Raw genomic sequence first — 21,365 nt, 5'->3', positions numbered from 1 at the left:
AGCAGAAAACTTTTTTTCTACATATTATTTTAAAAACCATAAAAGATACTAAGTTTTAATTCTTCTTTCAGACGACTATGTATGAATACAATGCAGAACCTTTGATGGAGGAATTAGGAGTAAGTATGACTAACATTTTGCATGCCTCCACGTACAAATTTGGAATGGAAGTACGAAACATAAATAGGAATTAGAATTACATAAGAAAGCAGAGATAGGTGACGATGTAAGCGAGCTCTCTAGGTCAGCAGGTTTCTTCTAGGTCAGCATTTTTCATTATAGCTGGCAATTAAGGGAGGTAATTGTGAATTGTTTCACTAATGCTATTAAGAGGGGGGGGGAGGAAATAAGATTAAGTGTTTTTATACAGTTTTTCTTACTCTACTCGATGGAGTAGCTTAGCCAAAACTTGGCTATTGCGCCAATAAAATCCAACCAACCGACTCTACTCGAAAAAAATGGCATATTAAAGTTTAAAAATATTTGGACTTAAAGATGTTGTTGTTGTTATTTCTTATGGCACTTGCCATGGACAAGCCCGCTATTCAAAGACAGCCGATTTAAGCCTGAGGGGGAGAGCCTCTTGTTTCTAAAGTAGCGCCATCTAGGTGCCAAGAGAACGACTTTAGCTACACCCATGTCACAACCCTTTTTACGGGGCGGACTTCATTCATGCGTTCACAGATCGTAATTTAGACCTGAATCGGAGAACGATCACCCCTGATCCAGTACCCCCAGTGGTATTACTCTCGACATGGAGGACTTTGTGACCACAACAGATTTTACGCGCGTCAGCCACCAAGCACGCGAGGAATCTTCGGCCGGCAGGGTTCGAACTCACAACCTAAGGGACGCGAATCTAACGCTCTACCAACCAGGCTATCCCAGCCTTGTAAAGATGTAACGTATAAAAATCTACCTAAAATGAATACCAGAATTATACTGGGTGTACATGAATTCATGGGTCAAACTTTTAGGATAGGTAAAATACGTATCAAGAAGCACTTTTTGTGTAACATTATGGGGTCGGAAATGAAAAGTTTTGGCGGAAAACTAAAATGTTGAGGCAATGGAAAGAAAGCTCTTTACCTACATAACATTATAATAAGTGAACAAATATGCCACCAGCAGCATCGATATAGGCCAGGTATTATCTAGCAAGTTATTGGCATATTCTTTGGAAGATACCTGGAATTTCACGAACAGTTAGTTGCAGCAGTAACTGAAAGTTTTGAATTGAAGTTCTCATCAGATTCAATTGAAATCTCATAGACTCTATGTTTTTCTGCTTTGCTTGTACTCACTTACACTTACTTGTTCCGCTTACACTTTTCATTTCAGACCCCATAATGTTACACAAAAAAATTCTTTTTTGTATGTATTTTACCTACCCTTAAAGTTTAGCCCATGAATTCAGGGACACCTGTATATTTGGCACAATCAATAACGAGGCAGAGACAAGTAATTATGGTATCTAGAAAAATGGACCTTAAATGCTGTTGCTGGCATGACGAAAAGATTCGACCATTTTCTCTCTTTAATTATCAATACATATTATGCAAGCAATAACAAAAGGATAATAACCAAGTATATGATTAAGTCAATCCATTCCACTGATGAAAGTGGAAGCATACAAAGAGGAACGGAGAGATATTGTACACTTTCTGGCACAGGAAGATATAAGAAGTTATGAAATCCTTGACAAATTCCCCTTCACCAAAAAAATTCAAGACCTCTTACATTCGTATTGGTAAAGTAATACTTTCATTCTTCTTCGATCGCAAAGGACCGCTCCTCATCGATTTCCTGGAGTCAATGCTCAGCTTTATTTGTAAACGTTAACAAATCTTAGAGGGCAATCAAATCGAAACATACGGGTAAACTTACTCGCAGTGTCATCCTGTCCACAACAAAGAAACTACCACAGAAGTTAAAATGGAAAGTCCAGATCTATCCCCATGTGATTTCCACATCTTCGGTGCATTCAAAAAAGTACTGCGAGGAAAACGGCTTCAAATAGATGATAAAGTCGAGATGAGCGCGCATAATTGATTCAAACAGCAGCCAAAGAATTTTTATGAGCATAGTATTGTGCGACAAGTCTCACAATAAGATAAATGCCTAAACAAATGTGCACAGTGCTTTTGATTTTCATTAAATAAATAGTATGAAATATTTTCTACTTCGTTATTTATTGATTATACTATTGTATATAATCGCACAGTATGAGTTCTAACTTGTATTAAAATATAAATGTTTTTCTAATTAAAAAAAAATCGTCCGAAAGAAGGTTTATAGAATCAAATAGGTTATCTAAATAAAAACTGTATGCGAAATATTTTATTTTTATATGATTTTGCATATTATTCTAACACCAAGATACAAGTGTAATGTAAAAATTTGAAGATGTTCCAGCTAAGATTATGCTCTATTTAATTGACCACGATTCAAAATTATGAAGTCCACACTCAAATAACTTCTAAGTTATTCTAAATAGAGCACAATTTAACTACACTAAACCAGCACAGACAAACTTAGCTAATTCGCTATTGTTTCTAACTTGAATTGAAACAAGAAAAGGAGAAAATTTAAAACTGCTACGCCTGAAACATTGTCAACTTTGTCTTTTGCAAATTGATTATAACTAGGTTATAATTGGATACTAAACGTGTATAAAATAAAATTCAAGGTTTATATTTGAAATATAAGGTGTGTCGCTTCGAGAATTCAAACCCAAAGTAAAAAATCGGCTATAAAGAAATTTTTGTAATTCCTGAAAAGTTTTATTTATAGAATTTCTATCATGTATTGGTTGTTATAACTACTTTTTAATTATTTGTAAATTGAATAAGAAAATATGACAAAAAATCAGAGTAGAATAATGCAAATTGAGAAAATAATGAAACTATTTGGTATTATCAATACAAAGATGGCCCATTCTGTGGTGATTTCAGCTAATTTTCCTTCTCCTCAGGGTCTTTTTCTTGAAGAACGCTGAAAAAAATGGAAAATTAATTCATCTTTATTATTCTCACTCAAATGAAACCTCTTATTCATTGATGTGGTCATCTTCTCTTGTGGTAATCTCAACAATAATTCCAGAAATAAAGTCATACGAATAACTTTTGCAGTTCAAATATATCTTTGAGTTCTTGATCCCCACTTTTCTGTTTCGACTATTAGATCTATGGAATTTTTACAGATACCTCGTATTCTTCCCTATACTCTTTTGGCACGTTTAACTGATATAGTTATGCAAAATAACAGTTCAAAAGGGCTCTTTCATAGTGATCATTGAAATCAGATTTTGTTTGATAGTTAATCAACCTCAGTTCAACGTATTCACCTCATTAACTAACTGCATTTGAACCTGTAGATATGTTTCCGAGACTAACTCTATTGTGGAGGATATAAATAGAGTCAATATTCATGTCTAATCACAGCATAATTGTGGTCACCAATTTCCACATGCAAAAAACATTAATAATGCAAAATAGATTGATGTTAGCATCATTACAAGTGAGTATACATAATCTGGATTCTTTCGAAAGCAGGCCTTCAGATTTATATATAGTTTGAATTTATTCAATCATCGACTTATTCATATTTCAAAATTGGCTTCTGAATTTACTTTTGCTTATGTATTAACCATATCACAGCGATTAATCGTTAAAAATCGCGAGTTAATACTCTCTTCCGTAAGTATTGTTGGTCAATAGCATGCAGTTAATATAGCACAAATATTTTTTTTTTTTTTTTTTTTTTTTAATTTTCACATATGCTAGTAGGAAAATGGATTTGAACGAGATGTGAAAATCTAGAAAACTGATATATATTGTTTTGCTTGTTAACCGACGATATATTCCATCCATTTTGATAATTTTCTCCTAATAAACTGTAATAATTGGCTCTATTGAGAATGTAAATAAATATTCTGTAAAAAAAAAATCAAATTGTAGTGCACTAAAACAAAAAAGGAACAGAAAATGGATTGGTCTAATCCAGTATATTTATCTAATTTATAACAGGATTAATGGAAAATTAATCTCTTCTTAAATATAGTAAAAGAAATACATAAATTTATCTGATATCCATTTCTAATTACAAAATTCTGATAAATGTAATAATTATGGGGTAAAATGTTGCGTCATACATAATTGTGTTAAAATTCAAATTTTTTCGTTAATGGATTCGTGTTCCGACGTTACCTGCCCAAAATAAACTGCCTATGACGCAATGTGGTGCAAGGCTGATGACTGGAAAAGCCCATTCAGCAGTAGTGGAAGAAAAAAATCGGAAGTATTCGCGCATTTATTATAAGGTATTGCTTGAATATATTTAAAACCAGCCGCCTTTGGCGACCAGCCGGTTCGCCAATCTTAATGTTCGTTAAAGTTTTAATAATTAAATATTTTATGCAATTTCTACTTTAATAGCTTCTTCATCAAAATATTTTAAAACTTCAAATTTTGATTATCATATAATTCATTCATAATATTATAAAGGCCTTCAGTCATAACGTAATATGTATCTCTCTCATTTTCTGTTAGCACCCGTAGAATTTATGCTTTAAATTAAAGTGGAAAGAATTTATCTTCAATTAATATAATAATATTTTTTACTGAAACAAAGCATTTTTTTATAATCTGATTACTGAAAATAGAGTCACTCAGCGTTTAAACTTTATGGGCACTAAAGAATATCTTTTTAAATTTATGTAATATCTCAAGAGTTGGTCAACAAAATTTTCTTAGATTCATTATGAGCAGATCGATTCATTAACAATGTTTAAATTTAAATGCATCAAACACTAAGAAAATAAAACGAATCGTTTAAAATAAACGGTTGAAAACAGGTTTTAAAAAAACTACTTAAAAAACGATGTACTTAAAACTATAAGCATATACAAAAAATATATAACTAACATAAATACAATTTACTTACAAAAGCATGCAACTAACCCAAAAATAATTTAAATCATCCATTGATAACGTTGTCATGGCAACAATCAGAACAGAATGCGCATGCGTGAATTTTCTTCGCCGGTTACGTAACGCAAATACGTGATTTTTTCTACGCCAGTTGGGGTAACGCTATGCGGATTAGAAATTTTTAATTTCCTTTATTCTGTTTTATTTTAATTCAAAAGTACTTCAGAATGAATCTGAAAGATTGATTCATTAACAATGTTTAATTTTAAATGCATCAAACATTAAGAAAATAAACAGAATCGTTTGAAATAATCCGCCGAAAAATGTTAACCCTAGCCTCAATTCTGTTGGGAGAAAAAAATAACTGAAAGTTGGTGGTGGGGAAAATGGAAGATTTTTTTGGCGGGAAAGTTAGTTTTTAACTAATAATTAAAATTCTAATTAAAATTTCAAAAAAAGGGACCCCAGGTGCACATTCCCGACCTCTAAGGTATACATGTACCAAATTTGATAGCTGTATGTCAAATGACCTGACCTGTAGAGCGCCAACACACACACACACACATTGAGCTTTATTATAAGTATATATAGATGAAGATCAATAATATGCAGGGTTTTTTCCCCTCACTTATGTTACTAAAACTGTGAATGATTTTATTTTTAGGCCATTTGCAGCAATTTCAAAAAAAGAAAACAATGCAAGAATTACAAGAGTTTCCTGGTAAGTTTCAAAACTAATGCATCCATAATCTGTGTTTTTTATTAATTACTAGACGCCTTTGGCGATCATTTTTTTCACCTAGAATTTTGGTTTTTGTGGCTGAAAAATTATTAATACAAAATGCATTAATACCTGAAATTTCACCTATGTTGTTTGATAGGTATTATAAAAAGTATCACTTTTTACTGTCGCTAGAACTATTTCACAAGGTAAAACTTATTAAATAAAACAAAAATTTCTACATTCTATGAGCTTGAGTGAAAAAAAAAATTAGATTTTAAAATCTTATCTCATCAAATTACGAAAGATACATGGGAGTTAATATGTCATGAAAGTGAACATATTTAGTAGCAGCTTTAAAGTATGAAAACCAGCTCCGCAAAACTTTTTCGCATATTCTCCAATCAAGTTGTTACCACCTTGCCGTGCATAAAATTCTGGACCTTGGATTTAGAAGTGAATATTACGATTGCTCAGATTTTTATTTTCAAACATGAGAGTTGAATGTTTCCTAATACAGTAAGGGAAATCAGAATAAATAATATTAATTATACGCTATTAAAGAGCAATAGTCACAAAAGATCGATTTTTAATGAGAATCTAGCATTTTTATAGTCTAACGTGCAATCTTTGGTAATTAATCGCTAGCTTACCGTTAATAAGCAAGTAACAGAAAATCGAATATGTATTTTAAAAGTCTTTTTTTTTTCTTCGACTGATTGAAATCTAAATTTAACTAACCAAAATGAAAATAATTAATTGTTGTGACAAAATCACATATGAAATTTCATTTATATAAATAATTGCATTTTTGAATGACTACTTTTACATACGTACGAAAATACACACGTCTTGAAGTTGGTAAGTGAATTAAGTAAACACCCTCTGTATAATTTGTACCATTACATGCGTTACATATAAATGCATGTTTCTTAAAAGAAATCACCACACATTCATTTCATTTTTGTTTGCCGCCTCTCTGAATCACTTTATATTTCTGCGATTTAACCCTTTAAAGGGCCATTTTTTCTAGTCATATTATGCTAAAATATTTTTAGGCTTGAAATTAGAATAGAAAAGGGGTTCATTTAGCTTATTAGATAAATTTAATTTGATTAATTAATTAATTTGGTTCATTAATAATTAAGTAACAAATCAAGACACATCATTTTGTCTGAGATAAAGAACTGAAGCATCTAAGTTTCTGTCTTTCTAAAAAAATGTGTCAGAACTTATGCCAACCTACATAATTTCATACAAAGATTGATAAATTTGGTGGGAAGCATATACTTCCCACGTCCCTAGAAAGGGTTAAATTTCGTCCGTTTCGAAAACATACTTCGAATTATAATGATTGTTTACTAAATGTAGACATCTCAAAATTCTTGAAAGTTGAGAAGTAATGCACCTACATATAGAAATCAATTTACATGGAACTGAAGCAATAAAGAAAAGAATTATATAGAACACTCTTCAAGGAACAAATTACAGAAACTACTCAATAAGTGCATCTTTAACAGACACAAATTAGTCATACCGTTGACGTGGAAAACATGGGCATTTCAGCTAACCCTCATCAAAATAAGATTTTCATCGTGTATGAGATATTTCTTATGATCCTCGAGAAAAATCCCAAAATATTGGAACTGGATAACGATGTCGTCCACTAGATAAAACTGCTCAACCGCGAAATGGCTTCTATCATTTCACAACTTGAGTTAGAGACTATGCATTATATAATGACTTGTGGTGATAAACTTTCACTGATATTTGTTAAAGTCTATAACAAAAATTTGAAAACGTCCTGTATACTTTACCAATTGATTATTCATATAATGAATGTATTTTTTCATTACAGCGCTGTGGGTTAGAATTTATGGGAAAATTCGCCTCTGAAGGAAAATGCTACATAACAGGATTTAACAAATAAGAGCTGTGCTATCCTTTTTCATAATGGTAGGAATAAAGCCTTTTGACCTTTCTTGTTAACCGATGCTTTTTTTATTTACATAATAGATAATTATTCTTATATTGTATTTAAATTGTTTATAAATTATTTAATTTTGATTAAGAACCCATTTCATTTGCATTTATAGTACATAAACACTAGTTTTAAAACAAAAAGTACTCAAATAAATAAAAATTATACAATTTAGAACTTACGGCATCAAAAAAAAAATTAATCCTTTTCAGAAAAAAAAAAAAAATCAAAAGTCATCAATTTTTGTTTTTTAATAATAGGCAAAGAATAATGATAAAATTTGAAACTTCATCTTATTCATAAGATGAGTATAAAATCGTCTGCAACATTGAAATTTAATAACTTCTTAAAGCTTCACTAGATGTCGTTATGTATGCTTACAATGAACGAGAGTGTAAAAAGAAATTGTTTAACATTACTGACACCTTTTTTTCATTATGTCTTACAAACCATTATATTGAATATAAAATTATATTTTTACGATTATTTACGTGGTGAAAAAGGAAACATTATTTCTAAAAATAATTGGAAATTTATAAAAAAATCACCATTATGCAATCATTACTGTGAAGAAATTAAATTATTATTGCGGGTTAAAAGACTACTGTGATCCATTCTTCCTTTTGACTTATCGCCACATCACACCAATATGACACTGCGATACTGAATTTATCGATCAATTTTAGCATGCAAACTTCCATCCTCCTTTTATTTTTTACCCTTTACATCCTATTTTTTTAAATCTCATTCTATATTTCCCCCATAGTTATCATTTCCAATTTCTAAAGTCACTTTATACTTATCAAGTACTAAAATTGTAATGTCACTCCTCTCAATAGTTGCGAGGTTAATACCATAGAATCCGCGCACTCCGTCTATCTTTACACAAAATGGGCACATCGTAAAAGAATAATAAATTCCGGTATTAGTAAAGTAAAACTAGAATAATTTTAACATAACAATAAATCCATAGAGCATGACACCCGATGACGAATATTAATTCTGTTAGCCCTCCATTATGTGCAAGTTATTTTTCAAGTTGTTTGGGTATATATTGCTTCTTCTTTGAAATTAGTCAACAATGATTAGCATTCTCATTAAATTTTCAAGAAATGGGACCAAAGGCTAGAAATCATAATTATAATCTCTCAGATCACGGCGCCTGATGTTTCCAGTATATGTATATTTTTAATTTTTTATTTACATATTTTAAATAATACAATAGTAATCTTATTACAAAACGGCGACATCGTCGGAAGACAACAGAAACTGCAAATGATTCTTTGAAAATCTACTATTACTTTTTTCTAATATCATGATGACCTCTAAAAATTACAATCATTGCAATAAGAACGATTTGCAAGAGATATAATGATGTTTTTCTATATATATTCTAGATATTTTTCTATATAAGAATATAGAGATAAAATTTATTTTTTATACATAATCTTTAAACTATTTTATCATAAGAATTACTATTTTGTCATATACGTAGTATACAGAAAATATAGCAATTACCAAAAAAAAAAAAAAAACAATAGTCTATTCTTAATTTCTATTGTTTCTTACTTTCACATATACGTAGTGTAGAGAAAGTAAATCGTCAAAATATTCGATCTCGAGAATTTGATACGAATCTCCATGTTTTAAACCTCCTTAAGTTCAAAAAACACGTTTGTCTGTGACAAAGATAACTCAAAGACGCTTTGAGCAAAACAGTTGAAATTTGGTAAACAGTCTCTACACTAAATTTACAGATTTCTGTCACATTTTGAGTTAAATCTGTTCAGAGGTAGCTCGTCTGTCCGGCTGTTAACACGATAACTACAAAACAAAGAGAACTAGATAGATAAGATTCGGTACACAGAATTAAAATTTATGGTGTAGGTATCTGTTAAAGTTTCAGACAAAAGCAGCAAAGGGTTGACTATCTGTTTGTCTGTCTTTTCAAAAACATGTCAACGCAATAATTCAAAAACGTAATGACTTAAATATATTAAATTAGGTATGAGATTTATGATTACAACGGCAATTTTGTGTTTCAATCGATTGAGAAAAACATGTCTAAAGCGCAAATTCTATTTTTTGGATACTACTAACTGCATACCTAGGATTACTCACCAAGGATGACACGGTAAATTCAATAAAAATGCCAAATTCAAGTCAAAAGTTAATTTTTTTAAAAACTATTGTTCTACATTGTCATGCAAGGCGTTCTCTGGCATATAAATTTATTAGAGAGTATGCGAGAAAGTTTTGGGGAGACGCCCCCTACTGGTGTTTTAAGATATTATTGGTAAAAAAAAAAAAAAAAAAAAAAAGATGTAACCGAAGAAATCGTCTCACTTAATACTATAAGAACAGTACCAAACGAAACGTTATACTGGGTCTCATATTACTCACAGTGATAGGTCATGCATTAATTCTTATAGTGAGAAGAAGATACAGATGATGTTCTGCAGAATGTTTTAATTTTCCTTATGGACTAGTACAGCAGCAGTACTAATAATTAGAATTTCACTCCACATTTTAAAGTCATCTATATTTACTCATCGCCCAGGTGATCATTTTAGACTCAGTGCAACATCCGTTTTTAACCCGATAAATCATTAGTGATAAATTATCCGGGGAGTGGAGTGCTTTCAGTACTGCCCACATGCCTCCCGCGATACCAGAAAAGTAATTAGTGACCATTTTTGCTCAGTATTTTCCCCAGAAAATCAAGACAGAAACGAACTTTCAATTACAATTTTCAGTACATTCAAGAAACAAGTGTGCAGCACCCATTTAATATCAATGATTTTAACGTCAGTAATCCCTTCTCAACTGCCTTGATTATCTGGAACACACCAGATATTTGCATCATCTTATTCTCCTGTTCTATTTAAACACCCCATGTGCGAGGAATGGTTTGTTAACGAAGAAAAATGTGAATATTTACATATAATCCGTCGAAGGAAGTCAGAGATCTTATCTTCTATTTGCCTTCTTAGAAAGGAATGCTATTTGTTCGTCAAACTCCCGCTCCTAAGAGGTTTTCGAGTTTTCCTGTAATCTAAAGGTTAATGACCTTCTGGCATCTGAGAGAAGGAAACTTTGCGTGTAGCTAAATAGTCAATATTTTCCGCTCTATCTTATTAATACAGGAATTTAGACAAGTGTTTCAATGACCCCATCGAAGGTGATTGTCGTTTCAAAAATATTCGATTTGGAAGTCAATTCTTGCCTTCAGTTTACAGAGTGAGCACTACGAAGGTTACTGAGAGATTGTGATCCGTTTCAAACAACCAAAGAAATATCATGAATTAAAGGCAGGCATAATTTCGAATAATTCTTAATGTGTATATGATACACATATGAAAAAGCCTATTTTCAAATAACATAATAAAAGAAACCAAAACTAAATTTTTTTAAAAACCAATGGAGATTCCAAAATCTGATCCGGAATAGCATATTATGCTATGATAATATAGATTACATATTATAATTAATTTAATAAATAATACATGAATAAATAAATATAGAATATCAATAAATAAAATAATAGAATATTAATAAACATACTTAATGCTTAAATTTATAAAATGTTCAACGAAGTATTTAATTTCCGTTTTGATTATGCAACAGTTTAATTACGCAGCAGTTAAGCTCTTGAAAGGATTAAAGACCATAAAGATGTATTTATTCACTATCATTCAGGCCACATAAAGCGGACATTTAATTAACGGAAATACAGAAAATTTAAGGAATTAGGGATAAGTTCGAATTAATAACTAAATGGAATACTAGAATTAGTTCGAATTAGCCAAGATCCATTGTAATAACAATGATTTAACTCGCCTCTATTTAAGCAGATTTAGTGTCATTATTATATAAGATACTGCATTCTTTTCCAGCCTCACACGGGTTTCTGGATATAAAAAGCAAATGCTGCATTTATTCCTTTATTGAATTCATTTCTTTCTAATTTCAATTTTATTATTTTATTTACTTTTTTCTTATTTGAACTTTTCTTTTTTCTGAATTTATTTCTTTGATCCCTTTATTTTATTTATTCCTTTGTTGAGCTTTGCTAAAAAGTCAGGATATTTGTCCATTCCGAATTTGGAACCTTTTGTGGAGTTGGAAACAACTCATTCCTTCATTCATAAATTCCTTAAGGACAGTACACGTCCAACCCCTTTTCCAGATGTAGTAATCTGAAGAAACAACGTAAAATTGCGCAATTTTTAAGATGCGCAGCTCATAAATGTTTCGATGTAAGTATGGGAAAAGAAATGGCCATATGTAATTGCTTCATTGGTTTGCTTTCAATATTTCTGAACATAATTATCAAGAGTTTATAAGAGAAACTCTGACATTCTACACAAGAGGAAAAAAGTTTTTAAAAAAGTCAGGGCTAGGTTTTTTTCTTTTTTTTGTATTGCATACATTTAAAAAAATTTAAAAAGATGTTACAGTAAAATTGAATATTATATAGATACTGTATATATATTCAAAAAAATTCCCTTTTCTTTTAAGAAATACTTTATAAACATTTTTCCTGAATATTTAATGTATATAATTACCTGGATTAGACTCTCATAGTAGGTGCATCCCCAGATGGCGGATTGGGGAATGCCTCCTCGGAAATTGCGTGGTAAATGGGAAATATAATATTTCTCGCAGACCAACAGGTACACGTCCAACCTCTTAGAGGCAGTGGCAATCCCTATGGCAATTATAATCAGGCGTGCAGCTGGACCCAGAGCATATTTTTAGCTGCCGCTCTATTATTTCAGTCCTCTTCAAAATAGACATTGACTGAACCAGGGATATTCTTTCTTCCGATAAAGCTGAAGATGTGACCAGGGCTGTTCTGCATGCTTTCAGCCAAATCTAATTCTCTCCCTCTCCTTTTTTTTTTTTTTTTTTTTCTTATTTTTTTATTGCGCTTGTCACACAACAACAACCTGGATTTCGTATACTTAAAGTAAATGAAATCCAGGGAATGCAAATTTTCAAATGAGAAAAATAAATTCAAATTTTTCCAATTTTTTTAAAGAACACATTGTTGAATATATTAATGGTATAATATTGCGGTAGTTCTTAAAATTCATGAAACAATTTATGACATAATTCCTATAATACAACAATTATATTTAAAATTAATACCTCAAAATTTTATAAACGAAGATGTTTTGATGATTAAATGTAATTCACTAAATTTAACTATCAGTAAAATTTCTTCTGAATTTTGAAAAAAAAAAAATTAATCGTTTTTAAAGAAGAAAATTTTTATTGCAGAGTCGAAGAGCAAAGAAGTTAATTTATGCAAATAAGAAATTAAAAAAGAAAAGTTAAATGTACAAAATTTTTAAGTTTCTTCAGTTTATTGTAATTAATATTAAAGAGCTGCATAATTGAAACTTATATTTATTTTAAATAACTTCAAAGAAATTCCTTCACTTTGAATCGAGTTTGCTTCCCCATTGTATAAAAACAGCATCATTAAGATTTTCATATCCAAGTCAAAAAAAATTATAGAAACAAACAATATCTTTGAAATATATATTATAATTAAGTTATAACACCAAATGGATTTTATTAAAAAATTGTTTATTTTTTTGAGGTTCCACCTACATAGAACTGACAAATTTCTTTCTAGAATTTAAGAAATTTATATATTTCTTTATTGGTAGGGGAAAAAAAAAAAAGGAAACATTCATAAATGTTTTCTTGCTTTTAAGAGAATATAAAAATAAGCTGACAGTTGTCACCAAAATTAAAACTGCCTTTCTATTATTTTATATTATAATGCAATTCTTACACTAAATTATTGAATTTTTTAATTCTAAAGATACAAAGAAAATGTAATATTTGACATTTCTATTTAAATCATACAAAAGAAATATTTGGGTTGATTGAAAGTGCTTGTATTCTTCATTAAAAGCAAAGCTACTACAGTTTCATATTTCGGTAATTCACTTGCATCAATAATTAATTATCTTCAAAACTCAGTTAAAAATTGCTATCTTGCAATCATAAGGTATTGCAGTTATATTTCTTATTCCTCTCTTATTTATGAAGTTTATATATGAAAAGAATATATTTGTCAAAAATTTAGAATGAGTTTTGATAAATTTCCACATTTCAGACTTCTCTCAATTCAAAAACGTTTTTTGAAATTGTGTGTTTGCAAGCATGATAATTCAAAGATACTTTGTATTTGATATTATGATGTTTACATTAAATGCAAGTCTTTCTTCCCAAATTTGGACCGAGCTCTCGAAAAATTCATCTAGAAGAAATTTGCTGTCTGCCCTGAGTATAAAAGAACAACAATAATAATTTTTAAAAATGTAAAGAGCTAAGAAAATAAAATTTGGTATATGGTTATATTATTTTTAGATCTGTATCAAATTTTGAAACAGTTTATCTGTGGGTTGATCATTTATATATTCCAGTATTAGGTAAAAGTCATAATTTAAAAACACAACTATTTAGATAAAGGAAATTTCATTTATGAAATTAAAAGTATATATTAAATAAATGTTAGAGAAAAAGTGTTCTATACCAATTGAAAAAAAAAATGTATAACAAAACACTTAACATGTGAATGTTCTTATATACTATCAATCTTCCCTAAGAAATAAGCTGTTCATATCATTGTGAAACTATGTATTAGTAATATTCATTCTGATGAATATTAAAGTCAAAGGTATTGGAAATAAGCATAAAAAAAACTTTAATCCAAATTTGCATTTAAAATTTCAAAATTTCTCAAATTAAAAATACTTGTATTTTATACTAAATACATCTTAAACACATTAAAGAAAGATATTGCAAACTCATAGAAACAATTTTTTTAACAAAATAATAAGCTCAGTTTATTTTGAATATGGCATCATATACAGAATAGAGTACATATCATCAAGTCATAAAATTATAAAAATACAAATCAGCAATCTAAAAAAATATAGTTGATTTAACTATTATAGAATCGATTTAAAAAAGCACTAATACAATTATAACAATTTCATACAAACAAAATTGAAGTTAACATTTTTTTAAAAAATATTTCGGATAAAACTTTAAGAAAGGAAAAAGTAAGGACTTAAAAAATTAACGATTTAAAACTATCAACTGTAAATAAACATAATAAAATATTCTCTGAACAGGTCAATAATGAAAAAAGAGATTCTTGGGACATTAACTTCAAACATAAGAACACATTCAGGAGTAATGAATGGATGAACCCTTCCCATACTTAAAATATAACAGTTTATATTACATGCTAAAATAACTTTGAAAATAAATGTAAGTTAATTAAAAATTGCAAATTCAATAATATGTTTGGCACAAATATTTATATCTATCACATAAAGAAACAAATGATGCTATTATTTATCATTATTATATATCAATTCTCTTTACAAAACTCAAGATAAAACATAGCTTTCATATCTTGTCAAACATATGAATATTAAAATTTTAATAAAAGCAGCAAAATGAATATTTAATCTTGAATAAAATGCACGGATTCATATTTTAAGTAAATAAATGAAAGTTTGGTCAACCAAACTGAACTTAAAAAATAGCACTAAAATATACATTGTGCAAGTTTATATATGCACATGGTCATTATTAGCAAAAATTCACCACTGTTGTAACACTAATGCCCATCACCCATTAAAAAAAAATTGGTCCACTTTCAATTCAAAAAATTTTACTGTCCAACAACCGATGCAAGAAGAGCCATTCGAACATACAATCCATTGGCAGCTTGACGGAAATACACAGCACGAGGATCAGTATCAAAGTCAGTACTGCAAGAAGGGGAAAAATAATTATTTCATTAAAAAAAATTGCTCATTAGTTTCATCTGATGTTACCTTTATGTCAAACTTATTGATATAAAAATTATGTTATATGCATTAAAGAAGTAATTTTCAAATGTTAAAATAACTGTTTTATAAAGTAAACTAAAATGTAACAATTAAAATCATTTTCTTCATAAGAAATAACCATGTTTCATTCAGCACCAATTATAAGCGAGTTGAGTAAAATAAAAATAAAAATAATGCATTTTAGCAAATACTCATATTTAAAATACAAAATAAATATACAAACATATATTTATTATCACATTCTCAATTCAAATAAATTTAAATATTTTTTTTAATTATTTTATTCACTTATTTACATATACAGTTATTATGTAGTACTGATTTCCCTTGTTCAGAAAAGTTGTAACCCCATTTGAAGAGATAAAGATTTTTTTTTTTTAATGACTTGAAGAAAAACTTTTTGAATTACCTTATTTCATCAACTCTTGGGAGGGGATGCATTACAATCATTCGTTTTTTAGCATTTGTCATCAGAACAGGTGTTATGATAAACTGTCCTTTAACCTGCAAAATAATAAAGTTTATAAATTTTTGCATGCATATAAATACAAGCAACATTTATATGAAATTTTCAGGTATGAGAAAACTAACCTTCTGGTATTCAGCTTCATTAGCAAATCGTTCTTTCTGAATTCGAGTTACATATAAAACATCAGTTTGAGGTAGAATATCTTCCACGTTAGAATGCTCTTCCTATAAATTATCAATATCATAGCGTTATAGTATAAACATCAGTTAATTCATTTATAAAGGATATATGCTTCTAATAAATGAAAAACGATTTAAAGATTATTACTACTCATAAGCATTTAAGGATAAGAGGATAAAAGCTGCATAAGAGGATAAGTTTACAATACTATCTTCTACATTACTCAATTTTAACCAAGTATTATCAATGATAATCTTAGAATATTTCAGCAATCCATGAAACATTTGGGCAGATACACAAATTAGCAGTTAAAATTCAAATGTCATATTCCTAAAATTAAACTTTAAAAATTAATAGGGCTGTCAAATCAATTACAAAACGCAGTAAGAACAGCAATCTTAAATATAAATGACACAATAACGTCTGAAATCTATACAATTTTTATTTTTTAAAATTCTCTTTAACATACTATAATAAATTACAGAATTACTCAAAATCAATATCTATTTAAACAAGGAATATCTCTTTATTACAATAAGAGAAAAATTTGCAAAGTTTTAAACAGAAATTATTAAGTTTAAATTTTAAATGAAGAGAATAATATTTACCTGATGTATTCCTTTAGATTGAATGAATTCTTTTACTGCGTTTGGCATTTTTAACTCTGGAGGAGATACATAGCGTAAACGAACATCATAATTAGTTAATAGACGAGCTAATGAGTGTACAGTACGTCCATGCTTGAGGTCACCAACAAAGGTAATCTAAATTTCAAAAGAAGTAAAAGAATGCCATTAATATTTACAGTCAATTCTATAAATAAAACTAAAACAAACAAAATTAAACAAACTAATGGGCAAATGACAAACTTACCAGTAAAACAAATCTAAAAGCTCAAACTAATTTGAATATTAAAAAGAAAACAGCAAATAAATTCATTAAATAGGAAAGCATGATGGATTTTTACTTATGCCCTAAAAATTACCAATCAATGGAAGTGCTGTGATTTCAATTTATTTTCCAGATATTTACAATTTCATATAGCTAAGGAAAAAATTTGCTTTAATATATATTCAGACAAGTTAAACTATAAAATGTGTAGCAATTTTAAGGATAAAAATTAATTACATTTAAGATTTCAAATAATGTCCCAAACTACATATAAAATTACTCATCATTTTTAAAATACTTTATAAAAGTTTCAGCACATAAAAAGGAAAATAGTTCGACAAATGTAACAGTTTACTTTTATTAATAATTTTTGTCATATTAAATTTCTTACAGAAACCATTATAATATTATGAGAATACTTTAAACAACTTTTTAGTAACACTGTTTTTCTTAATTTTAACTATAAAAATAATTTTTTTTACCTTAATATATCAATATATGTAATTTTTATCTAAAATGTTATTAAACATTTTCAACATGCAAAAAATTACAGGAAGATAAAATAATTAATCTAGTTTTATTACTTAATAGTAATTGTTATAGAAAAGTTATCACTTGCTTAACATTTTGCAATTCAAGTATATAATTGTAAGCTGGTAAAAAAATGATATCTTTCAAATTATAAAGTTCTTTAATTTTCTTTGAAAATTGCTCTGCAAACTTCATTAAACTAAACTTCAAGAATATATAAATTCTGTTTCAGATGTTACTGAAGTTAAATTGGTCCAATTTGATAAATCAATCATTTACTATTCAAAATTTTAAAGATATCGAATTCTTAATGATCAGAAAAAAATAAACAACACAATATTAGAAACCATACAAACATTTAATAACTTAGTCATTTTAGTCTTGGAAATACATTTGTTAAATTCAATTCCAATTTTTAATGCATAGATGTACAAAAATACACTATGCAAGAGAATTTTTACACCAACAAGAATAAATTATTCTATTATAATTTAAAAATATGACTAACAAAATTTACCTACATATTTTGTATGTAATTTTTTTTCTTTCAAATTGTGCTTATATTCATACTTATTACATCCAGTGTATATGACTGAACTACAATTTATAAGTAAGAACTAGTAAACTTGTCAGTTATAATTGTTAATTATCATAAACATACAGCTTTACATTTTGTGCAATTACTATTACTTTTCCTCTAAAATGAATGATTTTAACTAATTACATTCTTCGACATGAAAATGGATACAAACAATCATAAACAATTTTTTTTTAAACTTTAACCTGATTAACAATGGCTGTAACACAGCAAAATTAAGACAGTAGACATTGCAGAAATAAGAAGATAAAAAATTTAACAAATTGAATCAGGCAACTTTATTCTCAAAAAAAATTCGTTGATAGTTTTATAACTATTTGTTCATTGCAACAAAAGACTAGTAGACGATTATGAAAAACATCTCTGTGAAGTAACATTTTAAATGATCAAAGATACATAAACACATTAATTTTCTGAAATTCAAGAAAAATCTAGAACTAAGACACAATGTGACAGTTTCAAATGTCAAATGGCAGTGAAAATGAAATCAAAGATTAATCGGGTCGATGAATAGGCACTTTTGGAATGAATTCAATGAGGAGTACATATTCCATCATATTGTTTGTGTCACACCACTGCTTATTTAGCCGCCAGTGCAATCCTAATTTATGATACAATCGTGAATTCTCCCATTCGAGTACTTTTATAATTGAATGTCTAGTTTTTCTACTTAAACAAATAACAGGCCATAAAGAACATCCTAAAGTACAGCAACAACACAAACATCCACAAAATAGCCACTTTACATTAACAGGTAAATTTTTCCGAAGAACCAAATTCACTCGTGTTATGGTTGCTTTGAATTCTTCTGGTGCCACTCTGCCAGTAAGAGCTGATGGAAAATCGGAAACAAAGCGATTGCTCAATCCGAACACAGTCATATTACCTGCACCACGAATTACTACAGGTTCAATCGTACAATCATCTGGATATGGATCTTCATCTACTTCTTCATATATTGCATCAAACACAGCAGAAGCCATTATTCAATTAAATTGGTTTATCTACTTAAATCTGAAATCAGAGAATGACAAAATTCCACAACACAAACACAAACTACATTCCTTTGTTTTTCCTAGACTGCACATTGCAATAGCAGACAGCGTTAAAAACAACCGTCGGTAACTTTATTTTTAACAAGCCAAGAAGTAAGCTCTCGCACAATGACTATACGTTATTCGTCGAAAATCGGCATTAGTTTTGTCAGTTCATTACGAGCATGCGCACAAGTATAGCAATTACAAATGACCAGTTACACTCCTCCGTTAGATCAACTGTTGCAACCACTTCTAAGTACCTATGTACAGAAAATTTCCCAGTTATGGATTTTTATGTGACGTAACATAGTTAGCTCCCACTTACCACAAAATCTTTGACGTATGAAATCGTGACAGTGACGTCATAAGAGACCTTTACGTCAATTCAACTTAAAGGAGGCATTTTTAAACTACTAAAATTTTCACCGCGTAGGAAAAGAAGAAAGAATTTCATAAGAATTAGTAAGTAGAATTAAAAACATAATGAGATGGAGTAAACATTCTCGAAATCGACTACTTTAAATACATTATAGAGATTAAAAGAAAGAAAGTAAATGAGAAGAAATATAGCAAAAAGTTCCTCAGAATAAAATTGACATTACTTTAATAAACCCAATAATAAAATAATAAAATAATTATTTCTGAAAGTACAAAAAAAAAAAAAAAATCTTGAATTAGTGTGCTTTTGATTAATTTAACTGAATAAGCAGATTATTTTCAAACAATTATTCTGTAATCCAGAGATAAGTTATTAAAAATAGAAATCCACTACATGAATTATAAATTTTTGTCAGAAATAAAGAAAATGCAAGACTTTAATCAAATGTCTTGTTACATTTATTCCATTTACCTATCAATATCTGTAAATGTCAATCATTTATCCTATCTTATCCCCCACCCCATCAAGAAATAGCAACTCATACTACTATTACACAAATTTTTTTTTTAATTAAATAGGAGATAAAATGATTTTCTCTACAAATTAAGACTTTATCTACAGACTACTGTCTTTTATTAATGAAATAACCAAATATTGTGAAAGATGTTTACATGATTATGGTGCCAATAAAACAAGAGAAAAAAAAAAGGAACATGACTAATTAATTACATTTGAACAAACTGGGGTCTATTTTACACAACTATGAGTAGAAAACATCAATATTTCTTAATAACAATTTACAACATTTAAAGTTAAAACAATTAGAAAAATTTAAAATTTTTTTTGAACACTTGTTTTATATTATATTCTGTTGTTTTATAAAAGAAAAATATTTCATTATTTAGGGAGAATTCAGTTTTACTTAAAATTACAACCTACTGAGTAAAATTAAGTCTGCTATGTTATTTTTATTCTTTAAACTTTCTTTAGCAAGATATTTGAAATTTCAGACTATAATTATTGTTTTAGACTTAAATTATTTGTTTTACTCTTCAGAAACCACTCTTTTAAAAGCTTTGTTTAGTTCTTGCATATTTACTTTCTCCATTACCCATCTGTGGTTTCTCTTAAAATTTGAGCTCTATTATGAAAGTGACTTTAATTTAATGAATATAAAGCTTGTAATTCTAAACATTGCTAAACAAGCATGAAAAATGCATATATACAATTTAAACTTTATAATTAAAAAAATTAAGGAATAGATTTCTATCTAATATTAAAAAGTATATTACAAAATAAAAATGGCATGTTAAAAATTGTAGCTGTACCAATTGCATAATCATCGAAAATGACAGATAAAAACATAGAGACAAGTGAAATATTAGTTATATCAAATTGACATTGTGGCCAATAATATCCTGGTGATTTTACTTTACACACAGGCTTAGAATAACTCTAAAATTTTGAATATGACACCTAAAAAAAGAAACACCTCTCATCAAATAATAATAAATAGTTTTCAAAGTAAAACTGTCTCCTTAGGAGAAATTCAAATAATTGATGCAATATCATTCTGGGTGGAAACTGTGAATCATGATATCCAGGCTGATCGGCGAAATGATTATAACACCAAGACTGTTAAATTGATTTAATCTTAATGATAATCCAATAAGCCATGAATCCAAAATTATTAATGACATTGAGCACACAATTCTTTTGTACAAAAAATATTCTCATTACAGGAATGGACTTTGAACT

General features: G+C 28.7%; 2 protein-coding genes and 1 long non-coding RNA gene across 4 annotated transcripts in view; 1 reads left to right on the top strand and 2 right to left on the bottom strand.

The window, feature by feature from the left end:
* Positions 1-69: 69 nt before the first annotated feature.
* Positions 70-13,998, top strand: LOC129965473 (uncharacterized). The gene is made up of 4 exons (XR_008784217.1): positions 70-119; positions 5,596-5,652; positions 7,511-7,608; positions 13,770-13,998. It is a non-coding gene; the product is annotated as an uncharacterized LOC129965473 (long non-coding RNA).
* A 540-nt stretch (positions 13,999-14,538) lies between these two features.
* The window catches only part of LOC129965471 (CAD protein-like), a 61,625-nt gene continuing 54,798 nt past the window's right edge, over positions 14,539-21,365 (bottom strand). For both annotated transcript variants that reach the window (XM_056079366.1, XM_056079368.1), the window contains 4 exons: positions 16,780-16,935; positions 16,114-16,215; positions 15,932-16,026; positions 14,539-15,441 (listed from right to left, as the gene is read on the bottom strand). In XM_056079366.1, the coding sequence (XP_055935341.1) occupies positions 15,342-15,441; positions 15,932-16,026; positions 16,114-16,215; positions 16,780-16,935 (453 nt within the window). In that variant the 3' untranslated portion in view covers positions 14,539-15,341. The remainder of the gene's footprint in view (positions 15,442-15,931; positions 16,027-16,113; positions 16,216-16,779; positions 16,936-21,365) is intronic.
* On the bottom strand, positions 18,031-19,457 carry LOC129965472 (cysteine-rich hydrophobic domain-containing protein 2-like). Its single transcript, XM_056079369.1, has one exon. The coding sequence runs from the start codon at positions 19,172-19,174 to the stop codon at positions 18,686-18,688; it is 489 nt and encodes a 162-aa protein (XP_055935344.1). The 5' UTR covers positions 19,175-19,457; the 3' UTR covers positions 18,031-18,685.

The sequence above is a fragment of the Argiope bruennichi genome, chromosome 4, assembly GCF_947563725.1.
Source record: "Argiope bruennichi chromosome 4, qqArgBrue1.1, whole genome shotgun sequence".
NCBI classification, from domain to species: Eukaryota; Metazoa; Arthropoda; class Arachnida; order Araneae; family Araneidae; genus Argiope; species Argiope bruennichi.
This window is presented reverse-complemented; position numbering and strand designations above follow the sequence as displayed.

What these genes read in the sequence shown, in the direction of transcription:
- LOC129965472 (XM_056079369.1), bottom strand. Translation starts at nt 19,174, where the DNA reads ATGGCTTCTGCTGTGTTTGATGCAATATATGAAGAAGTAGATGAAGAT.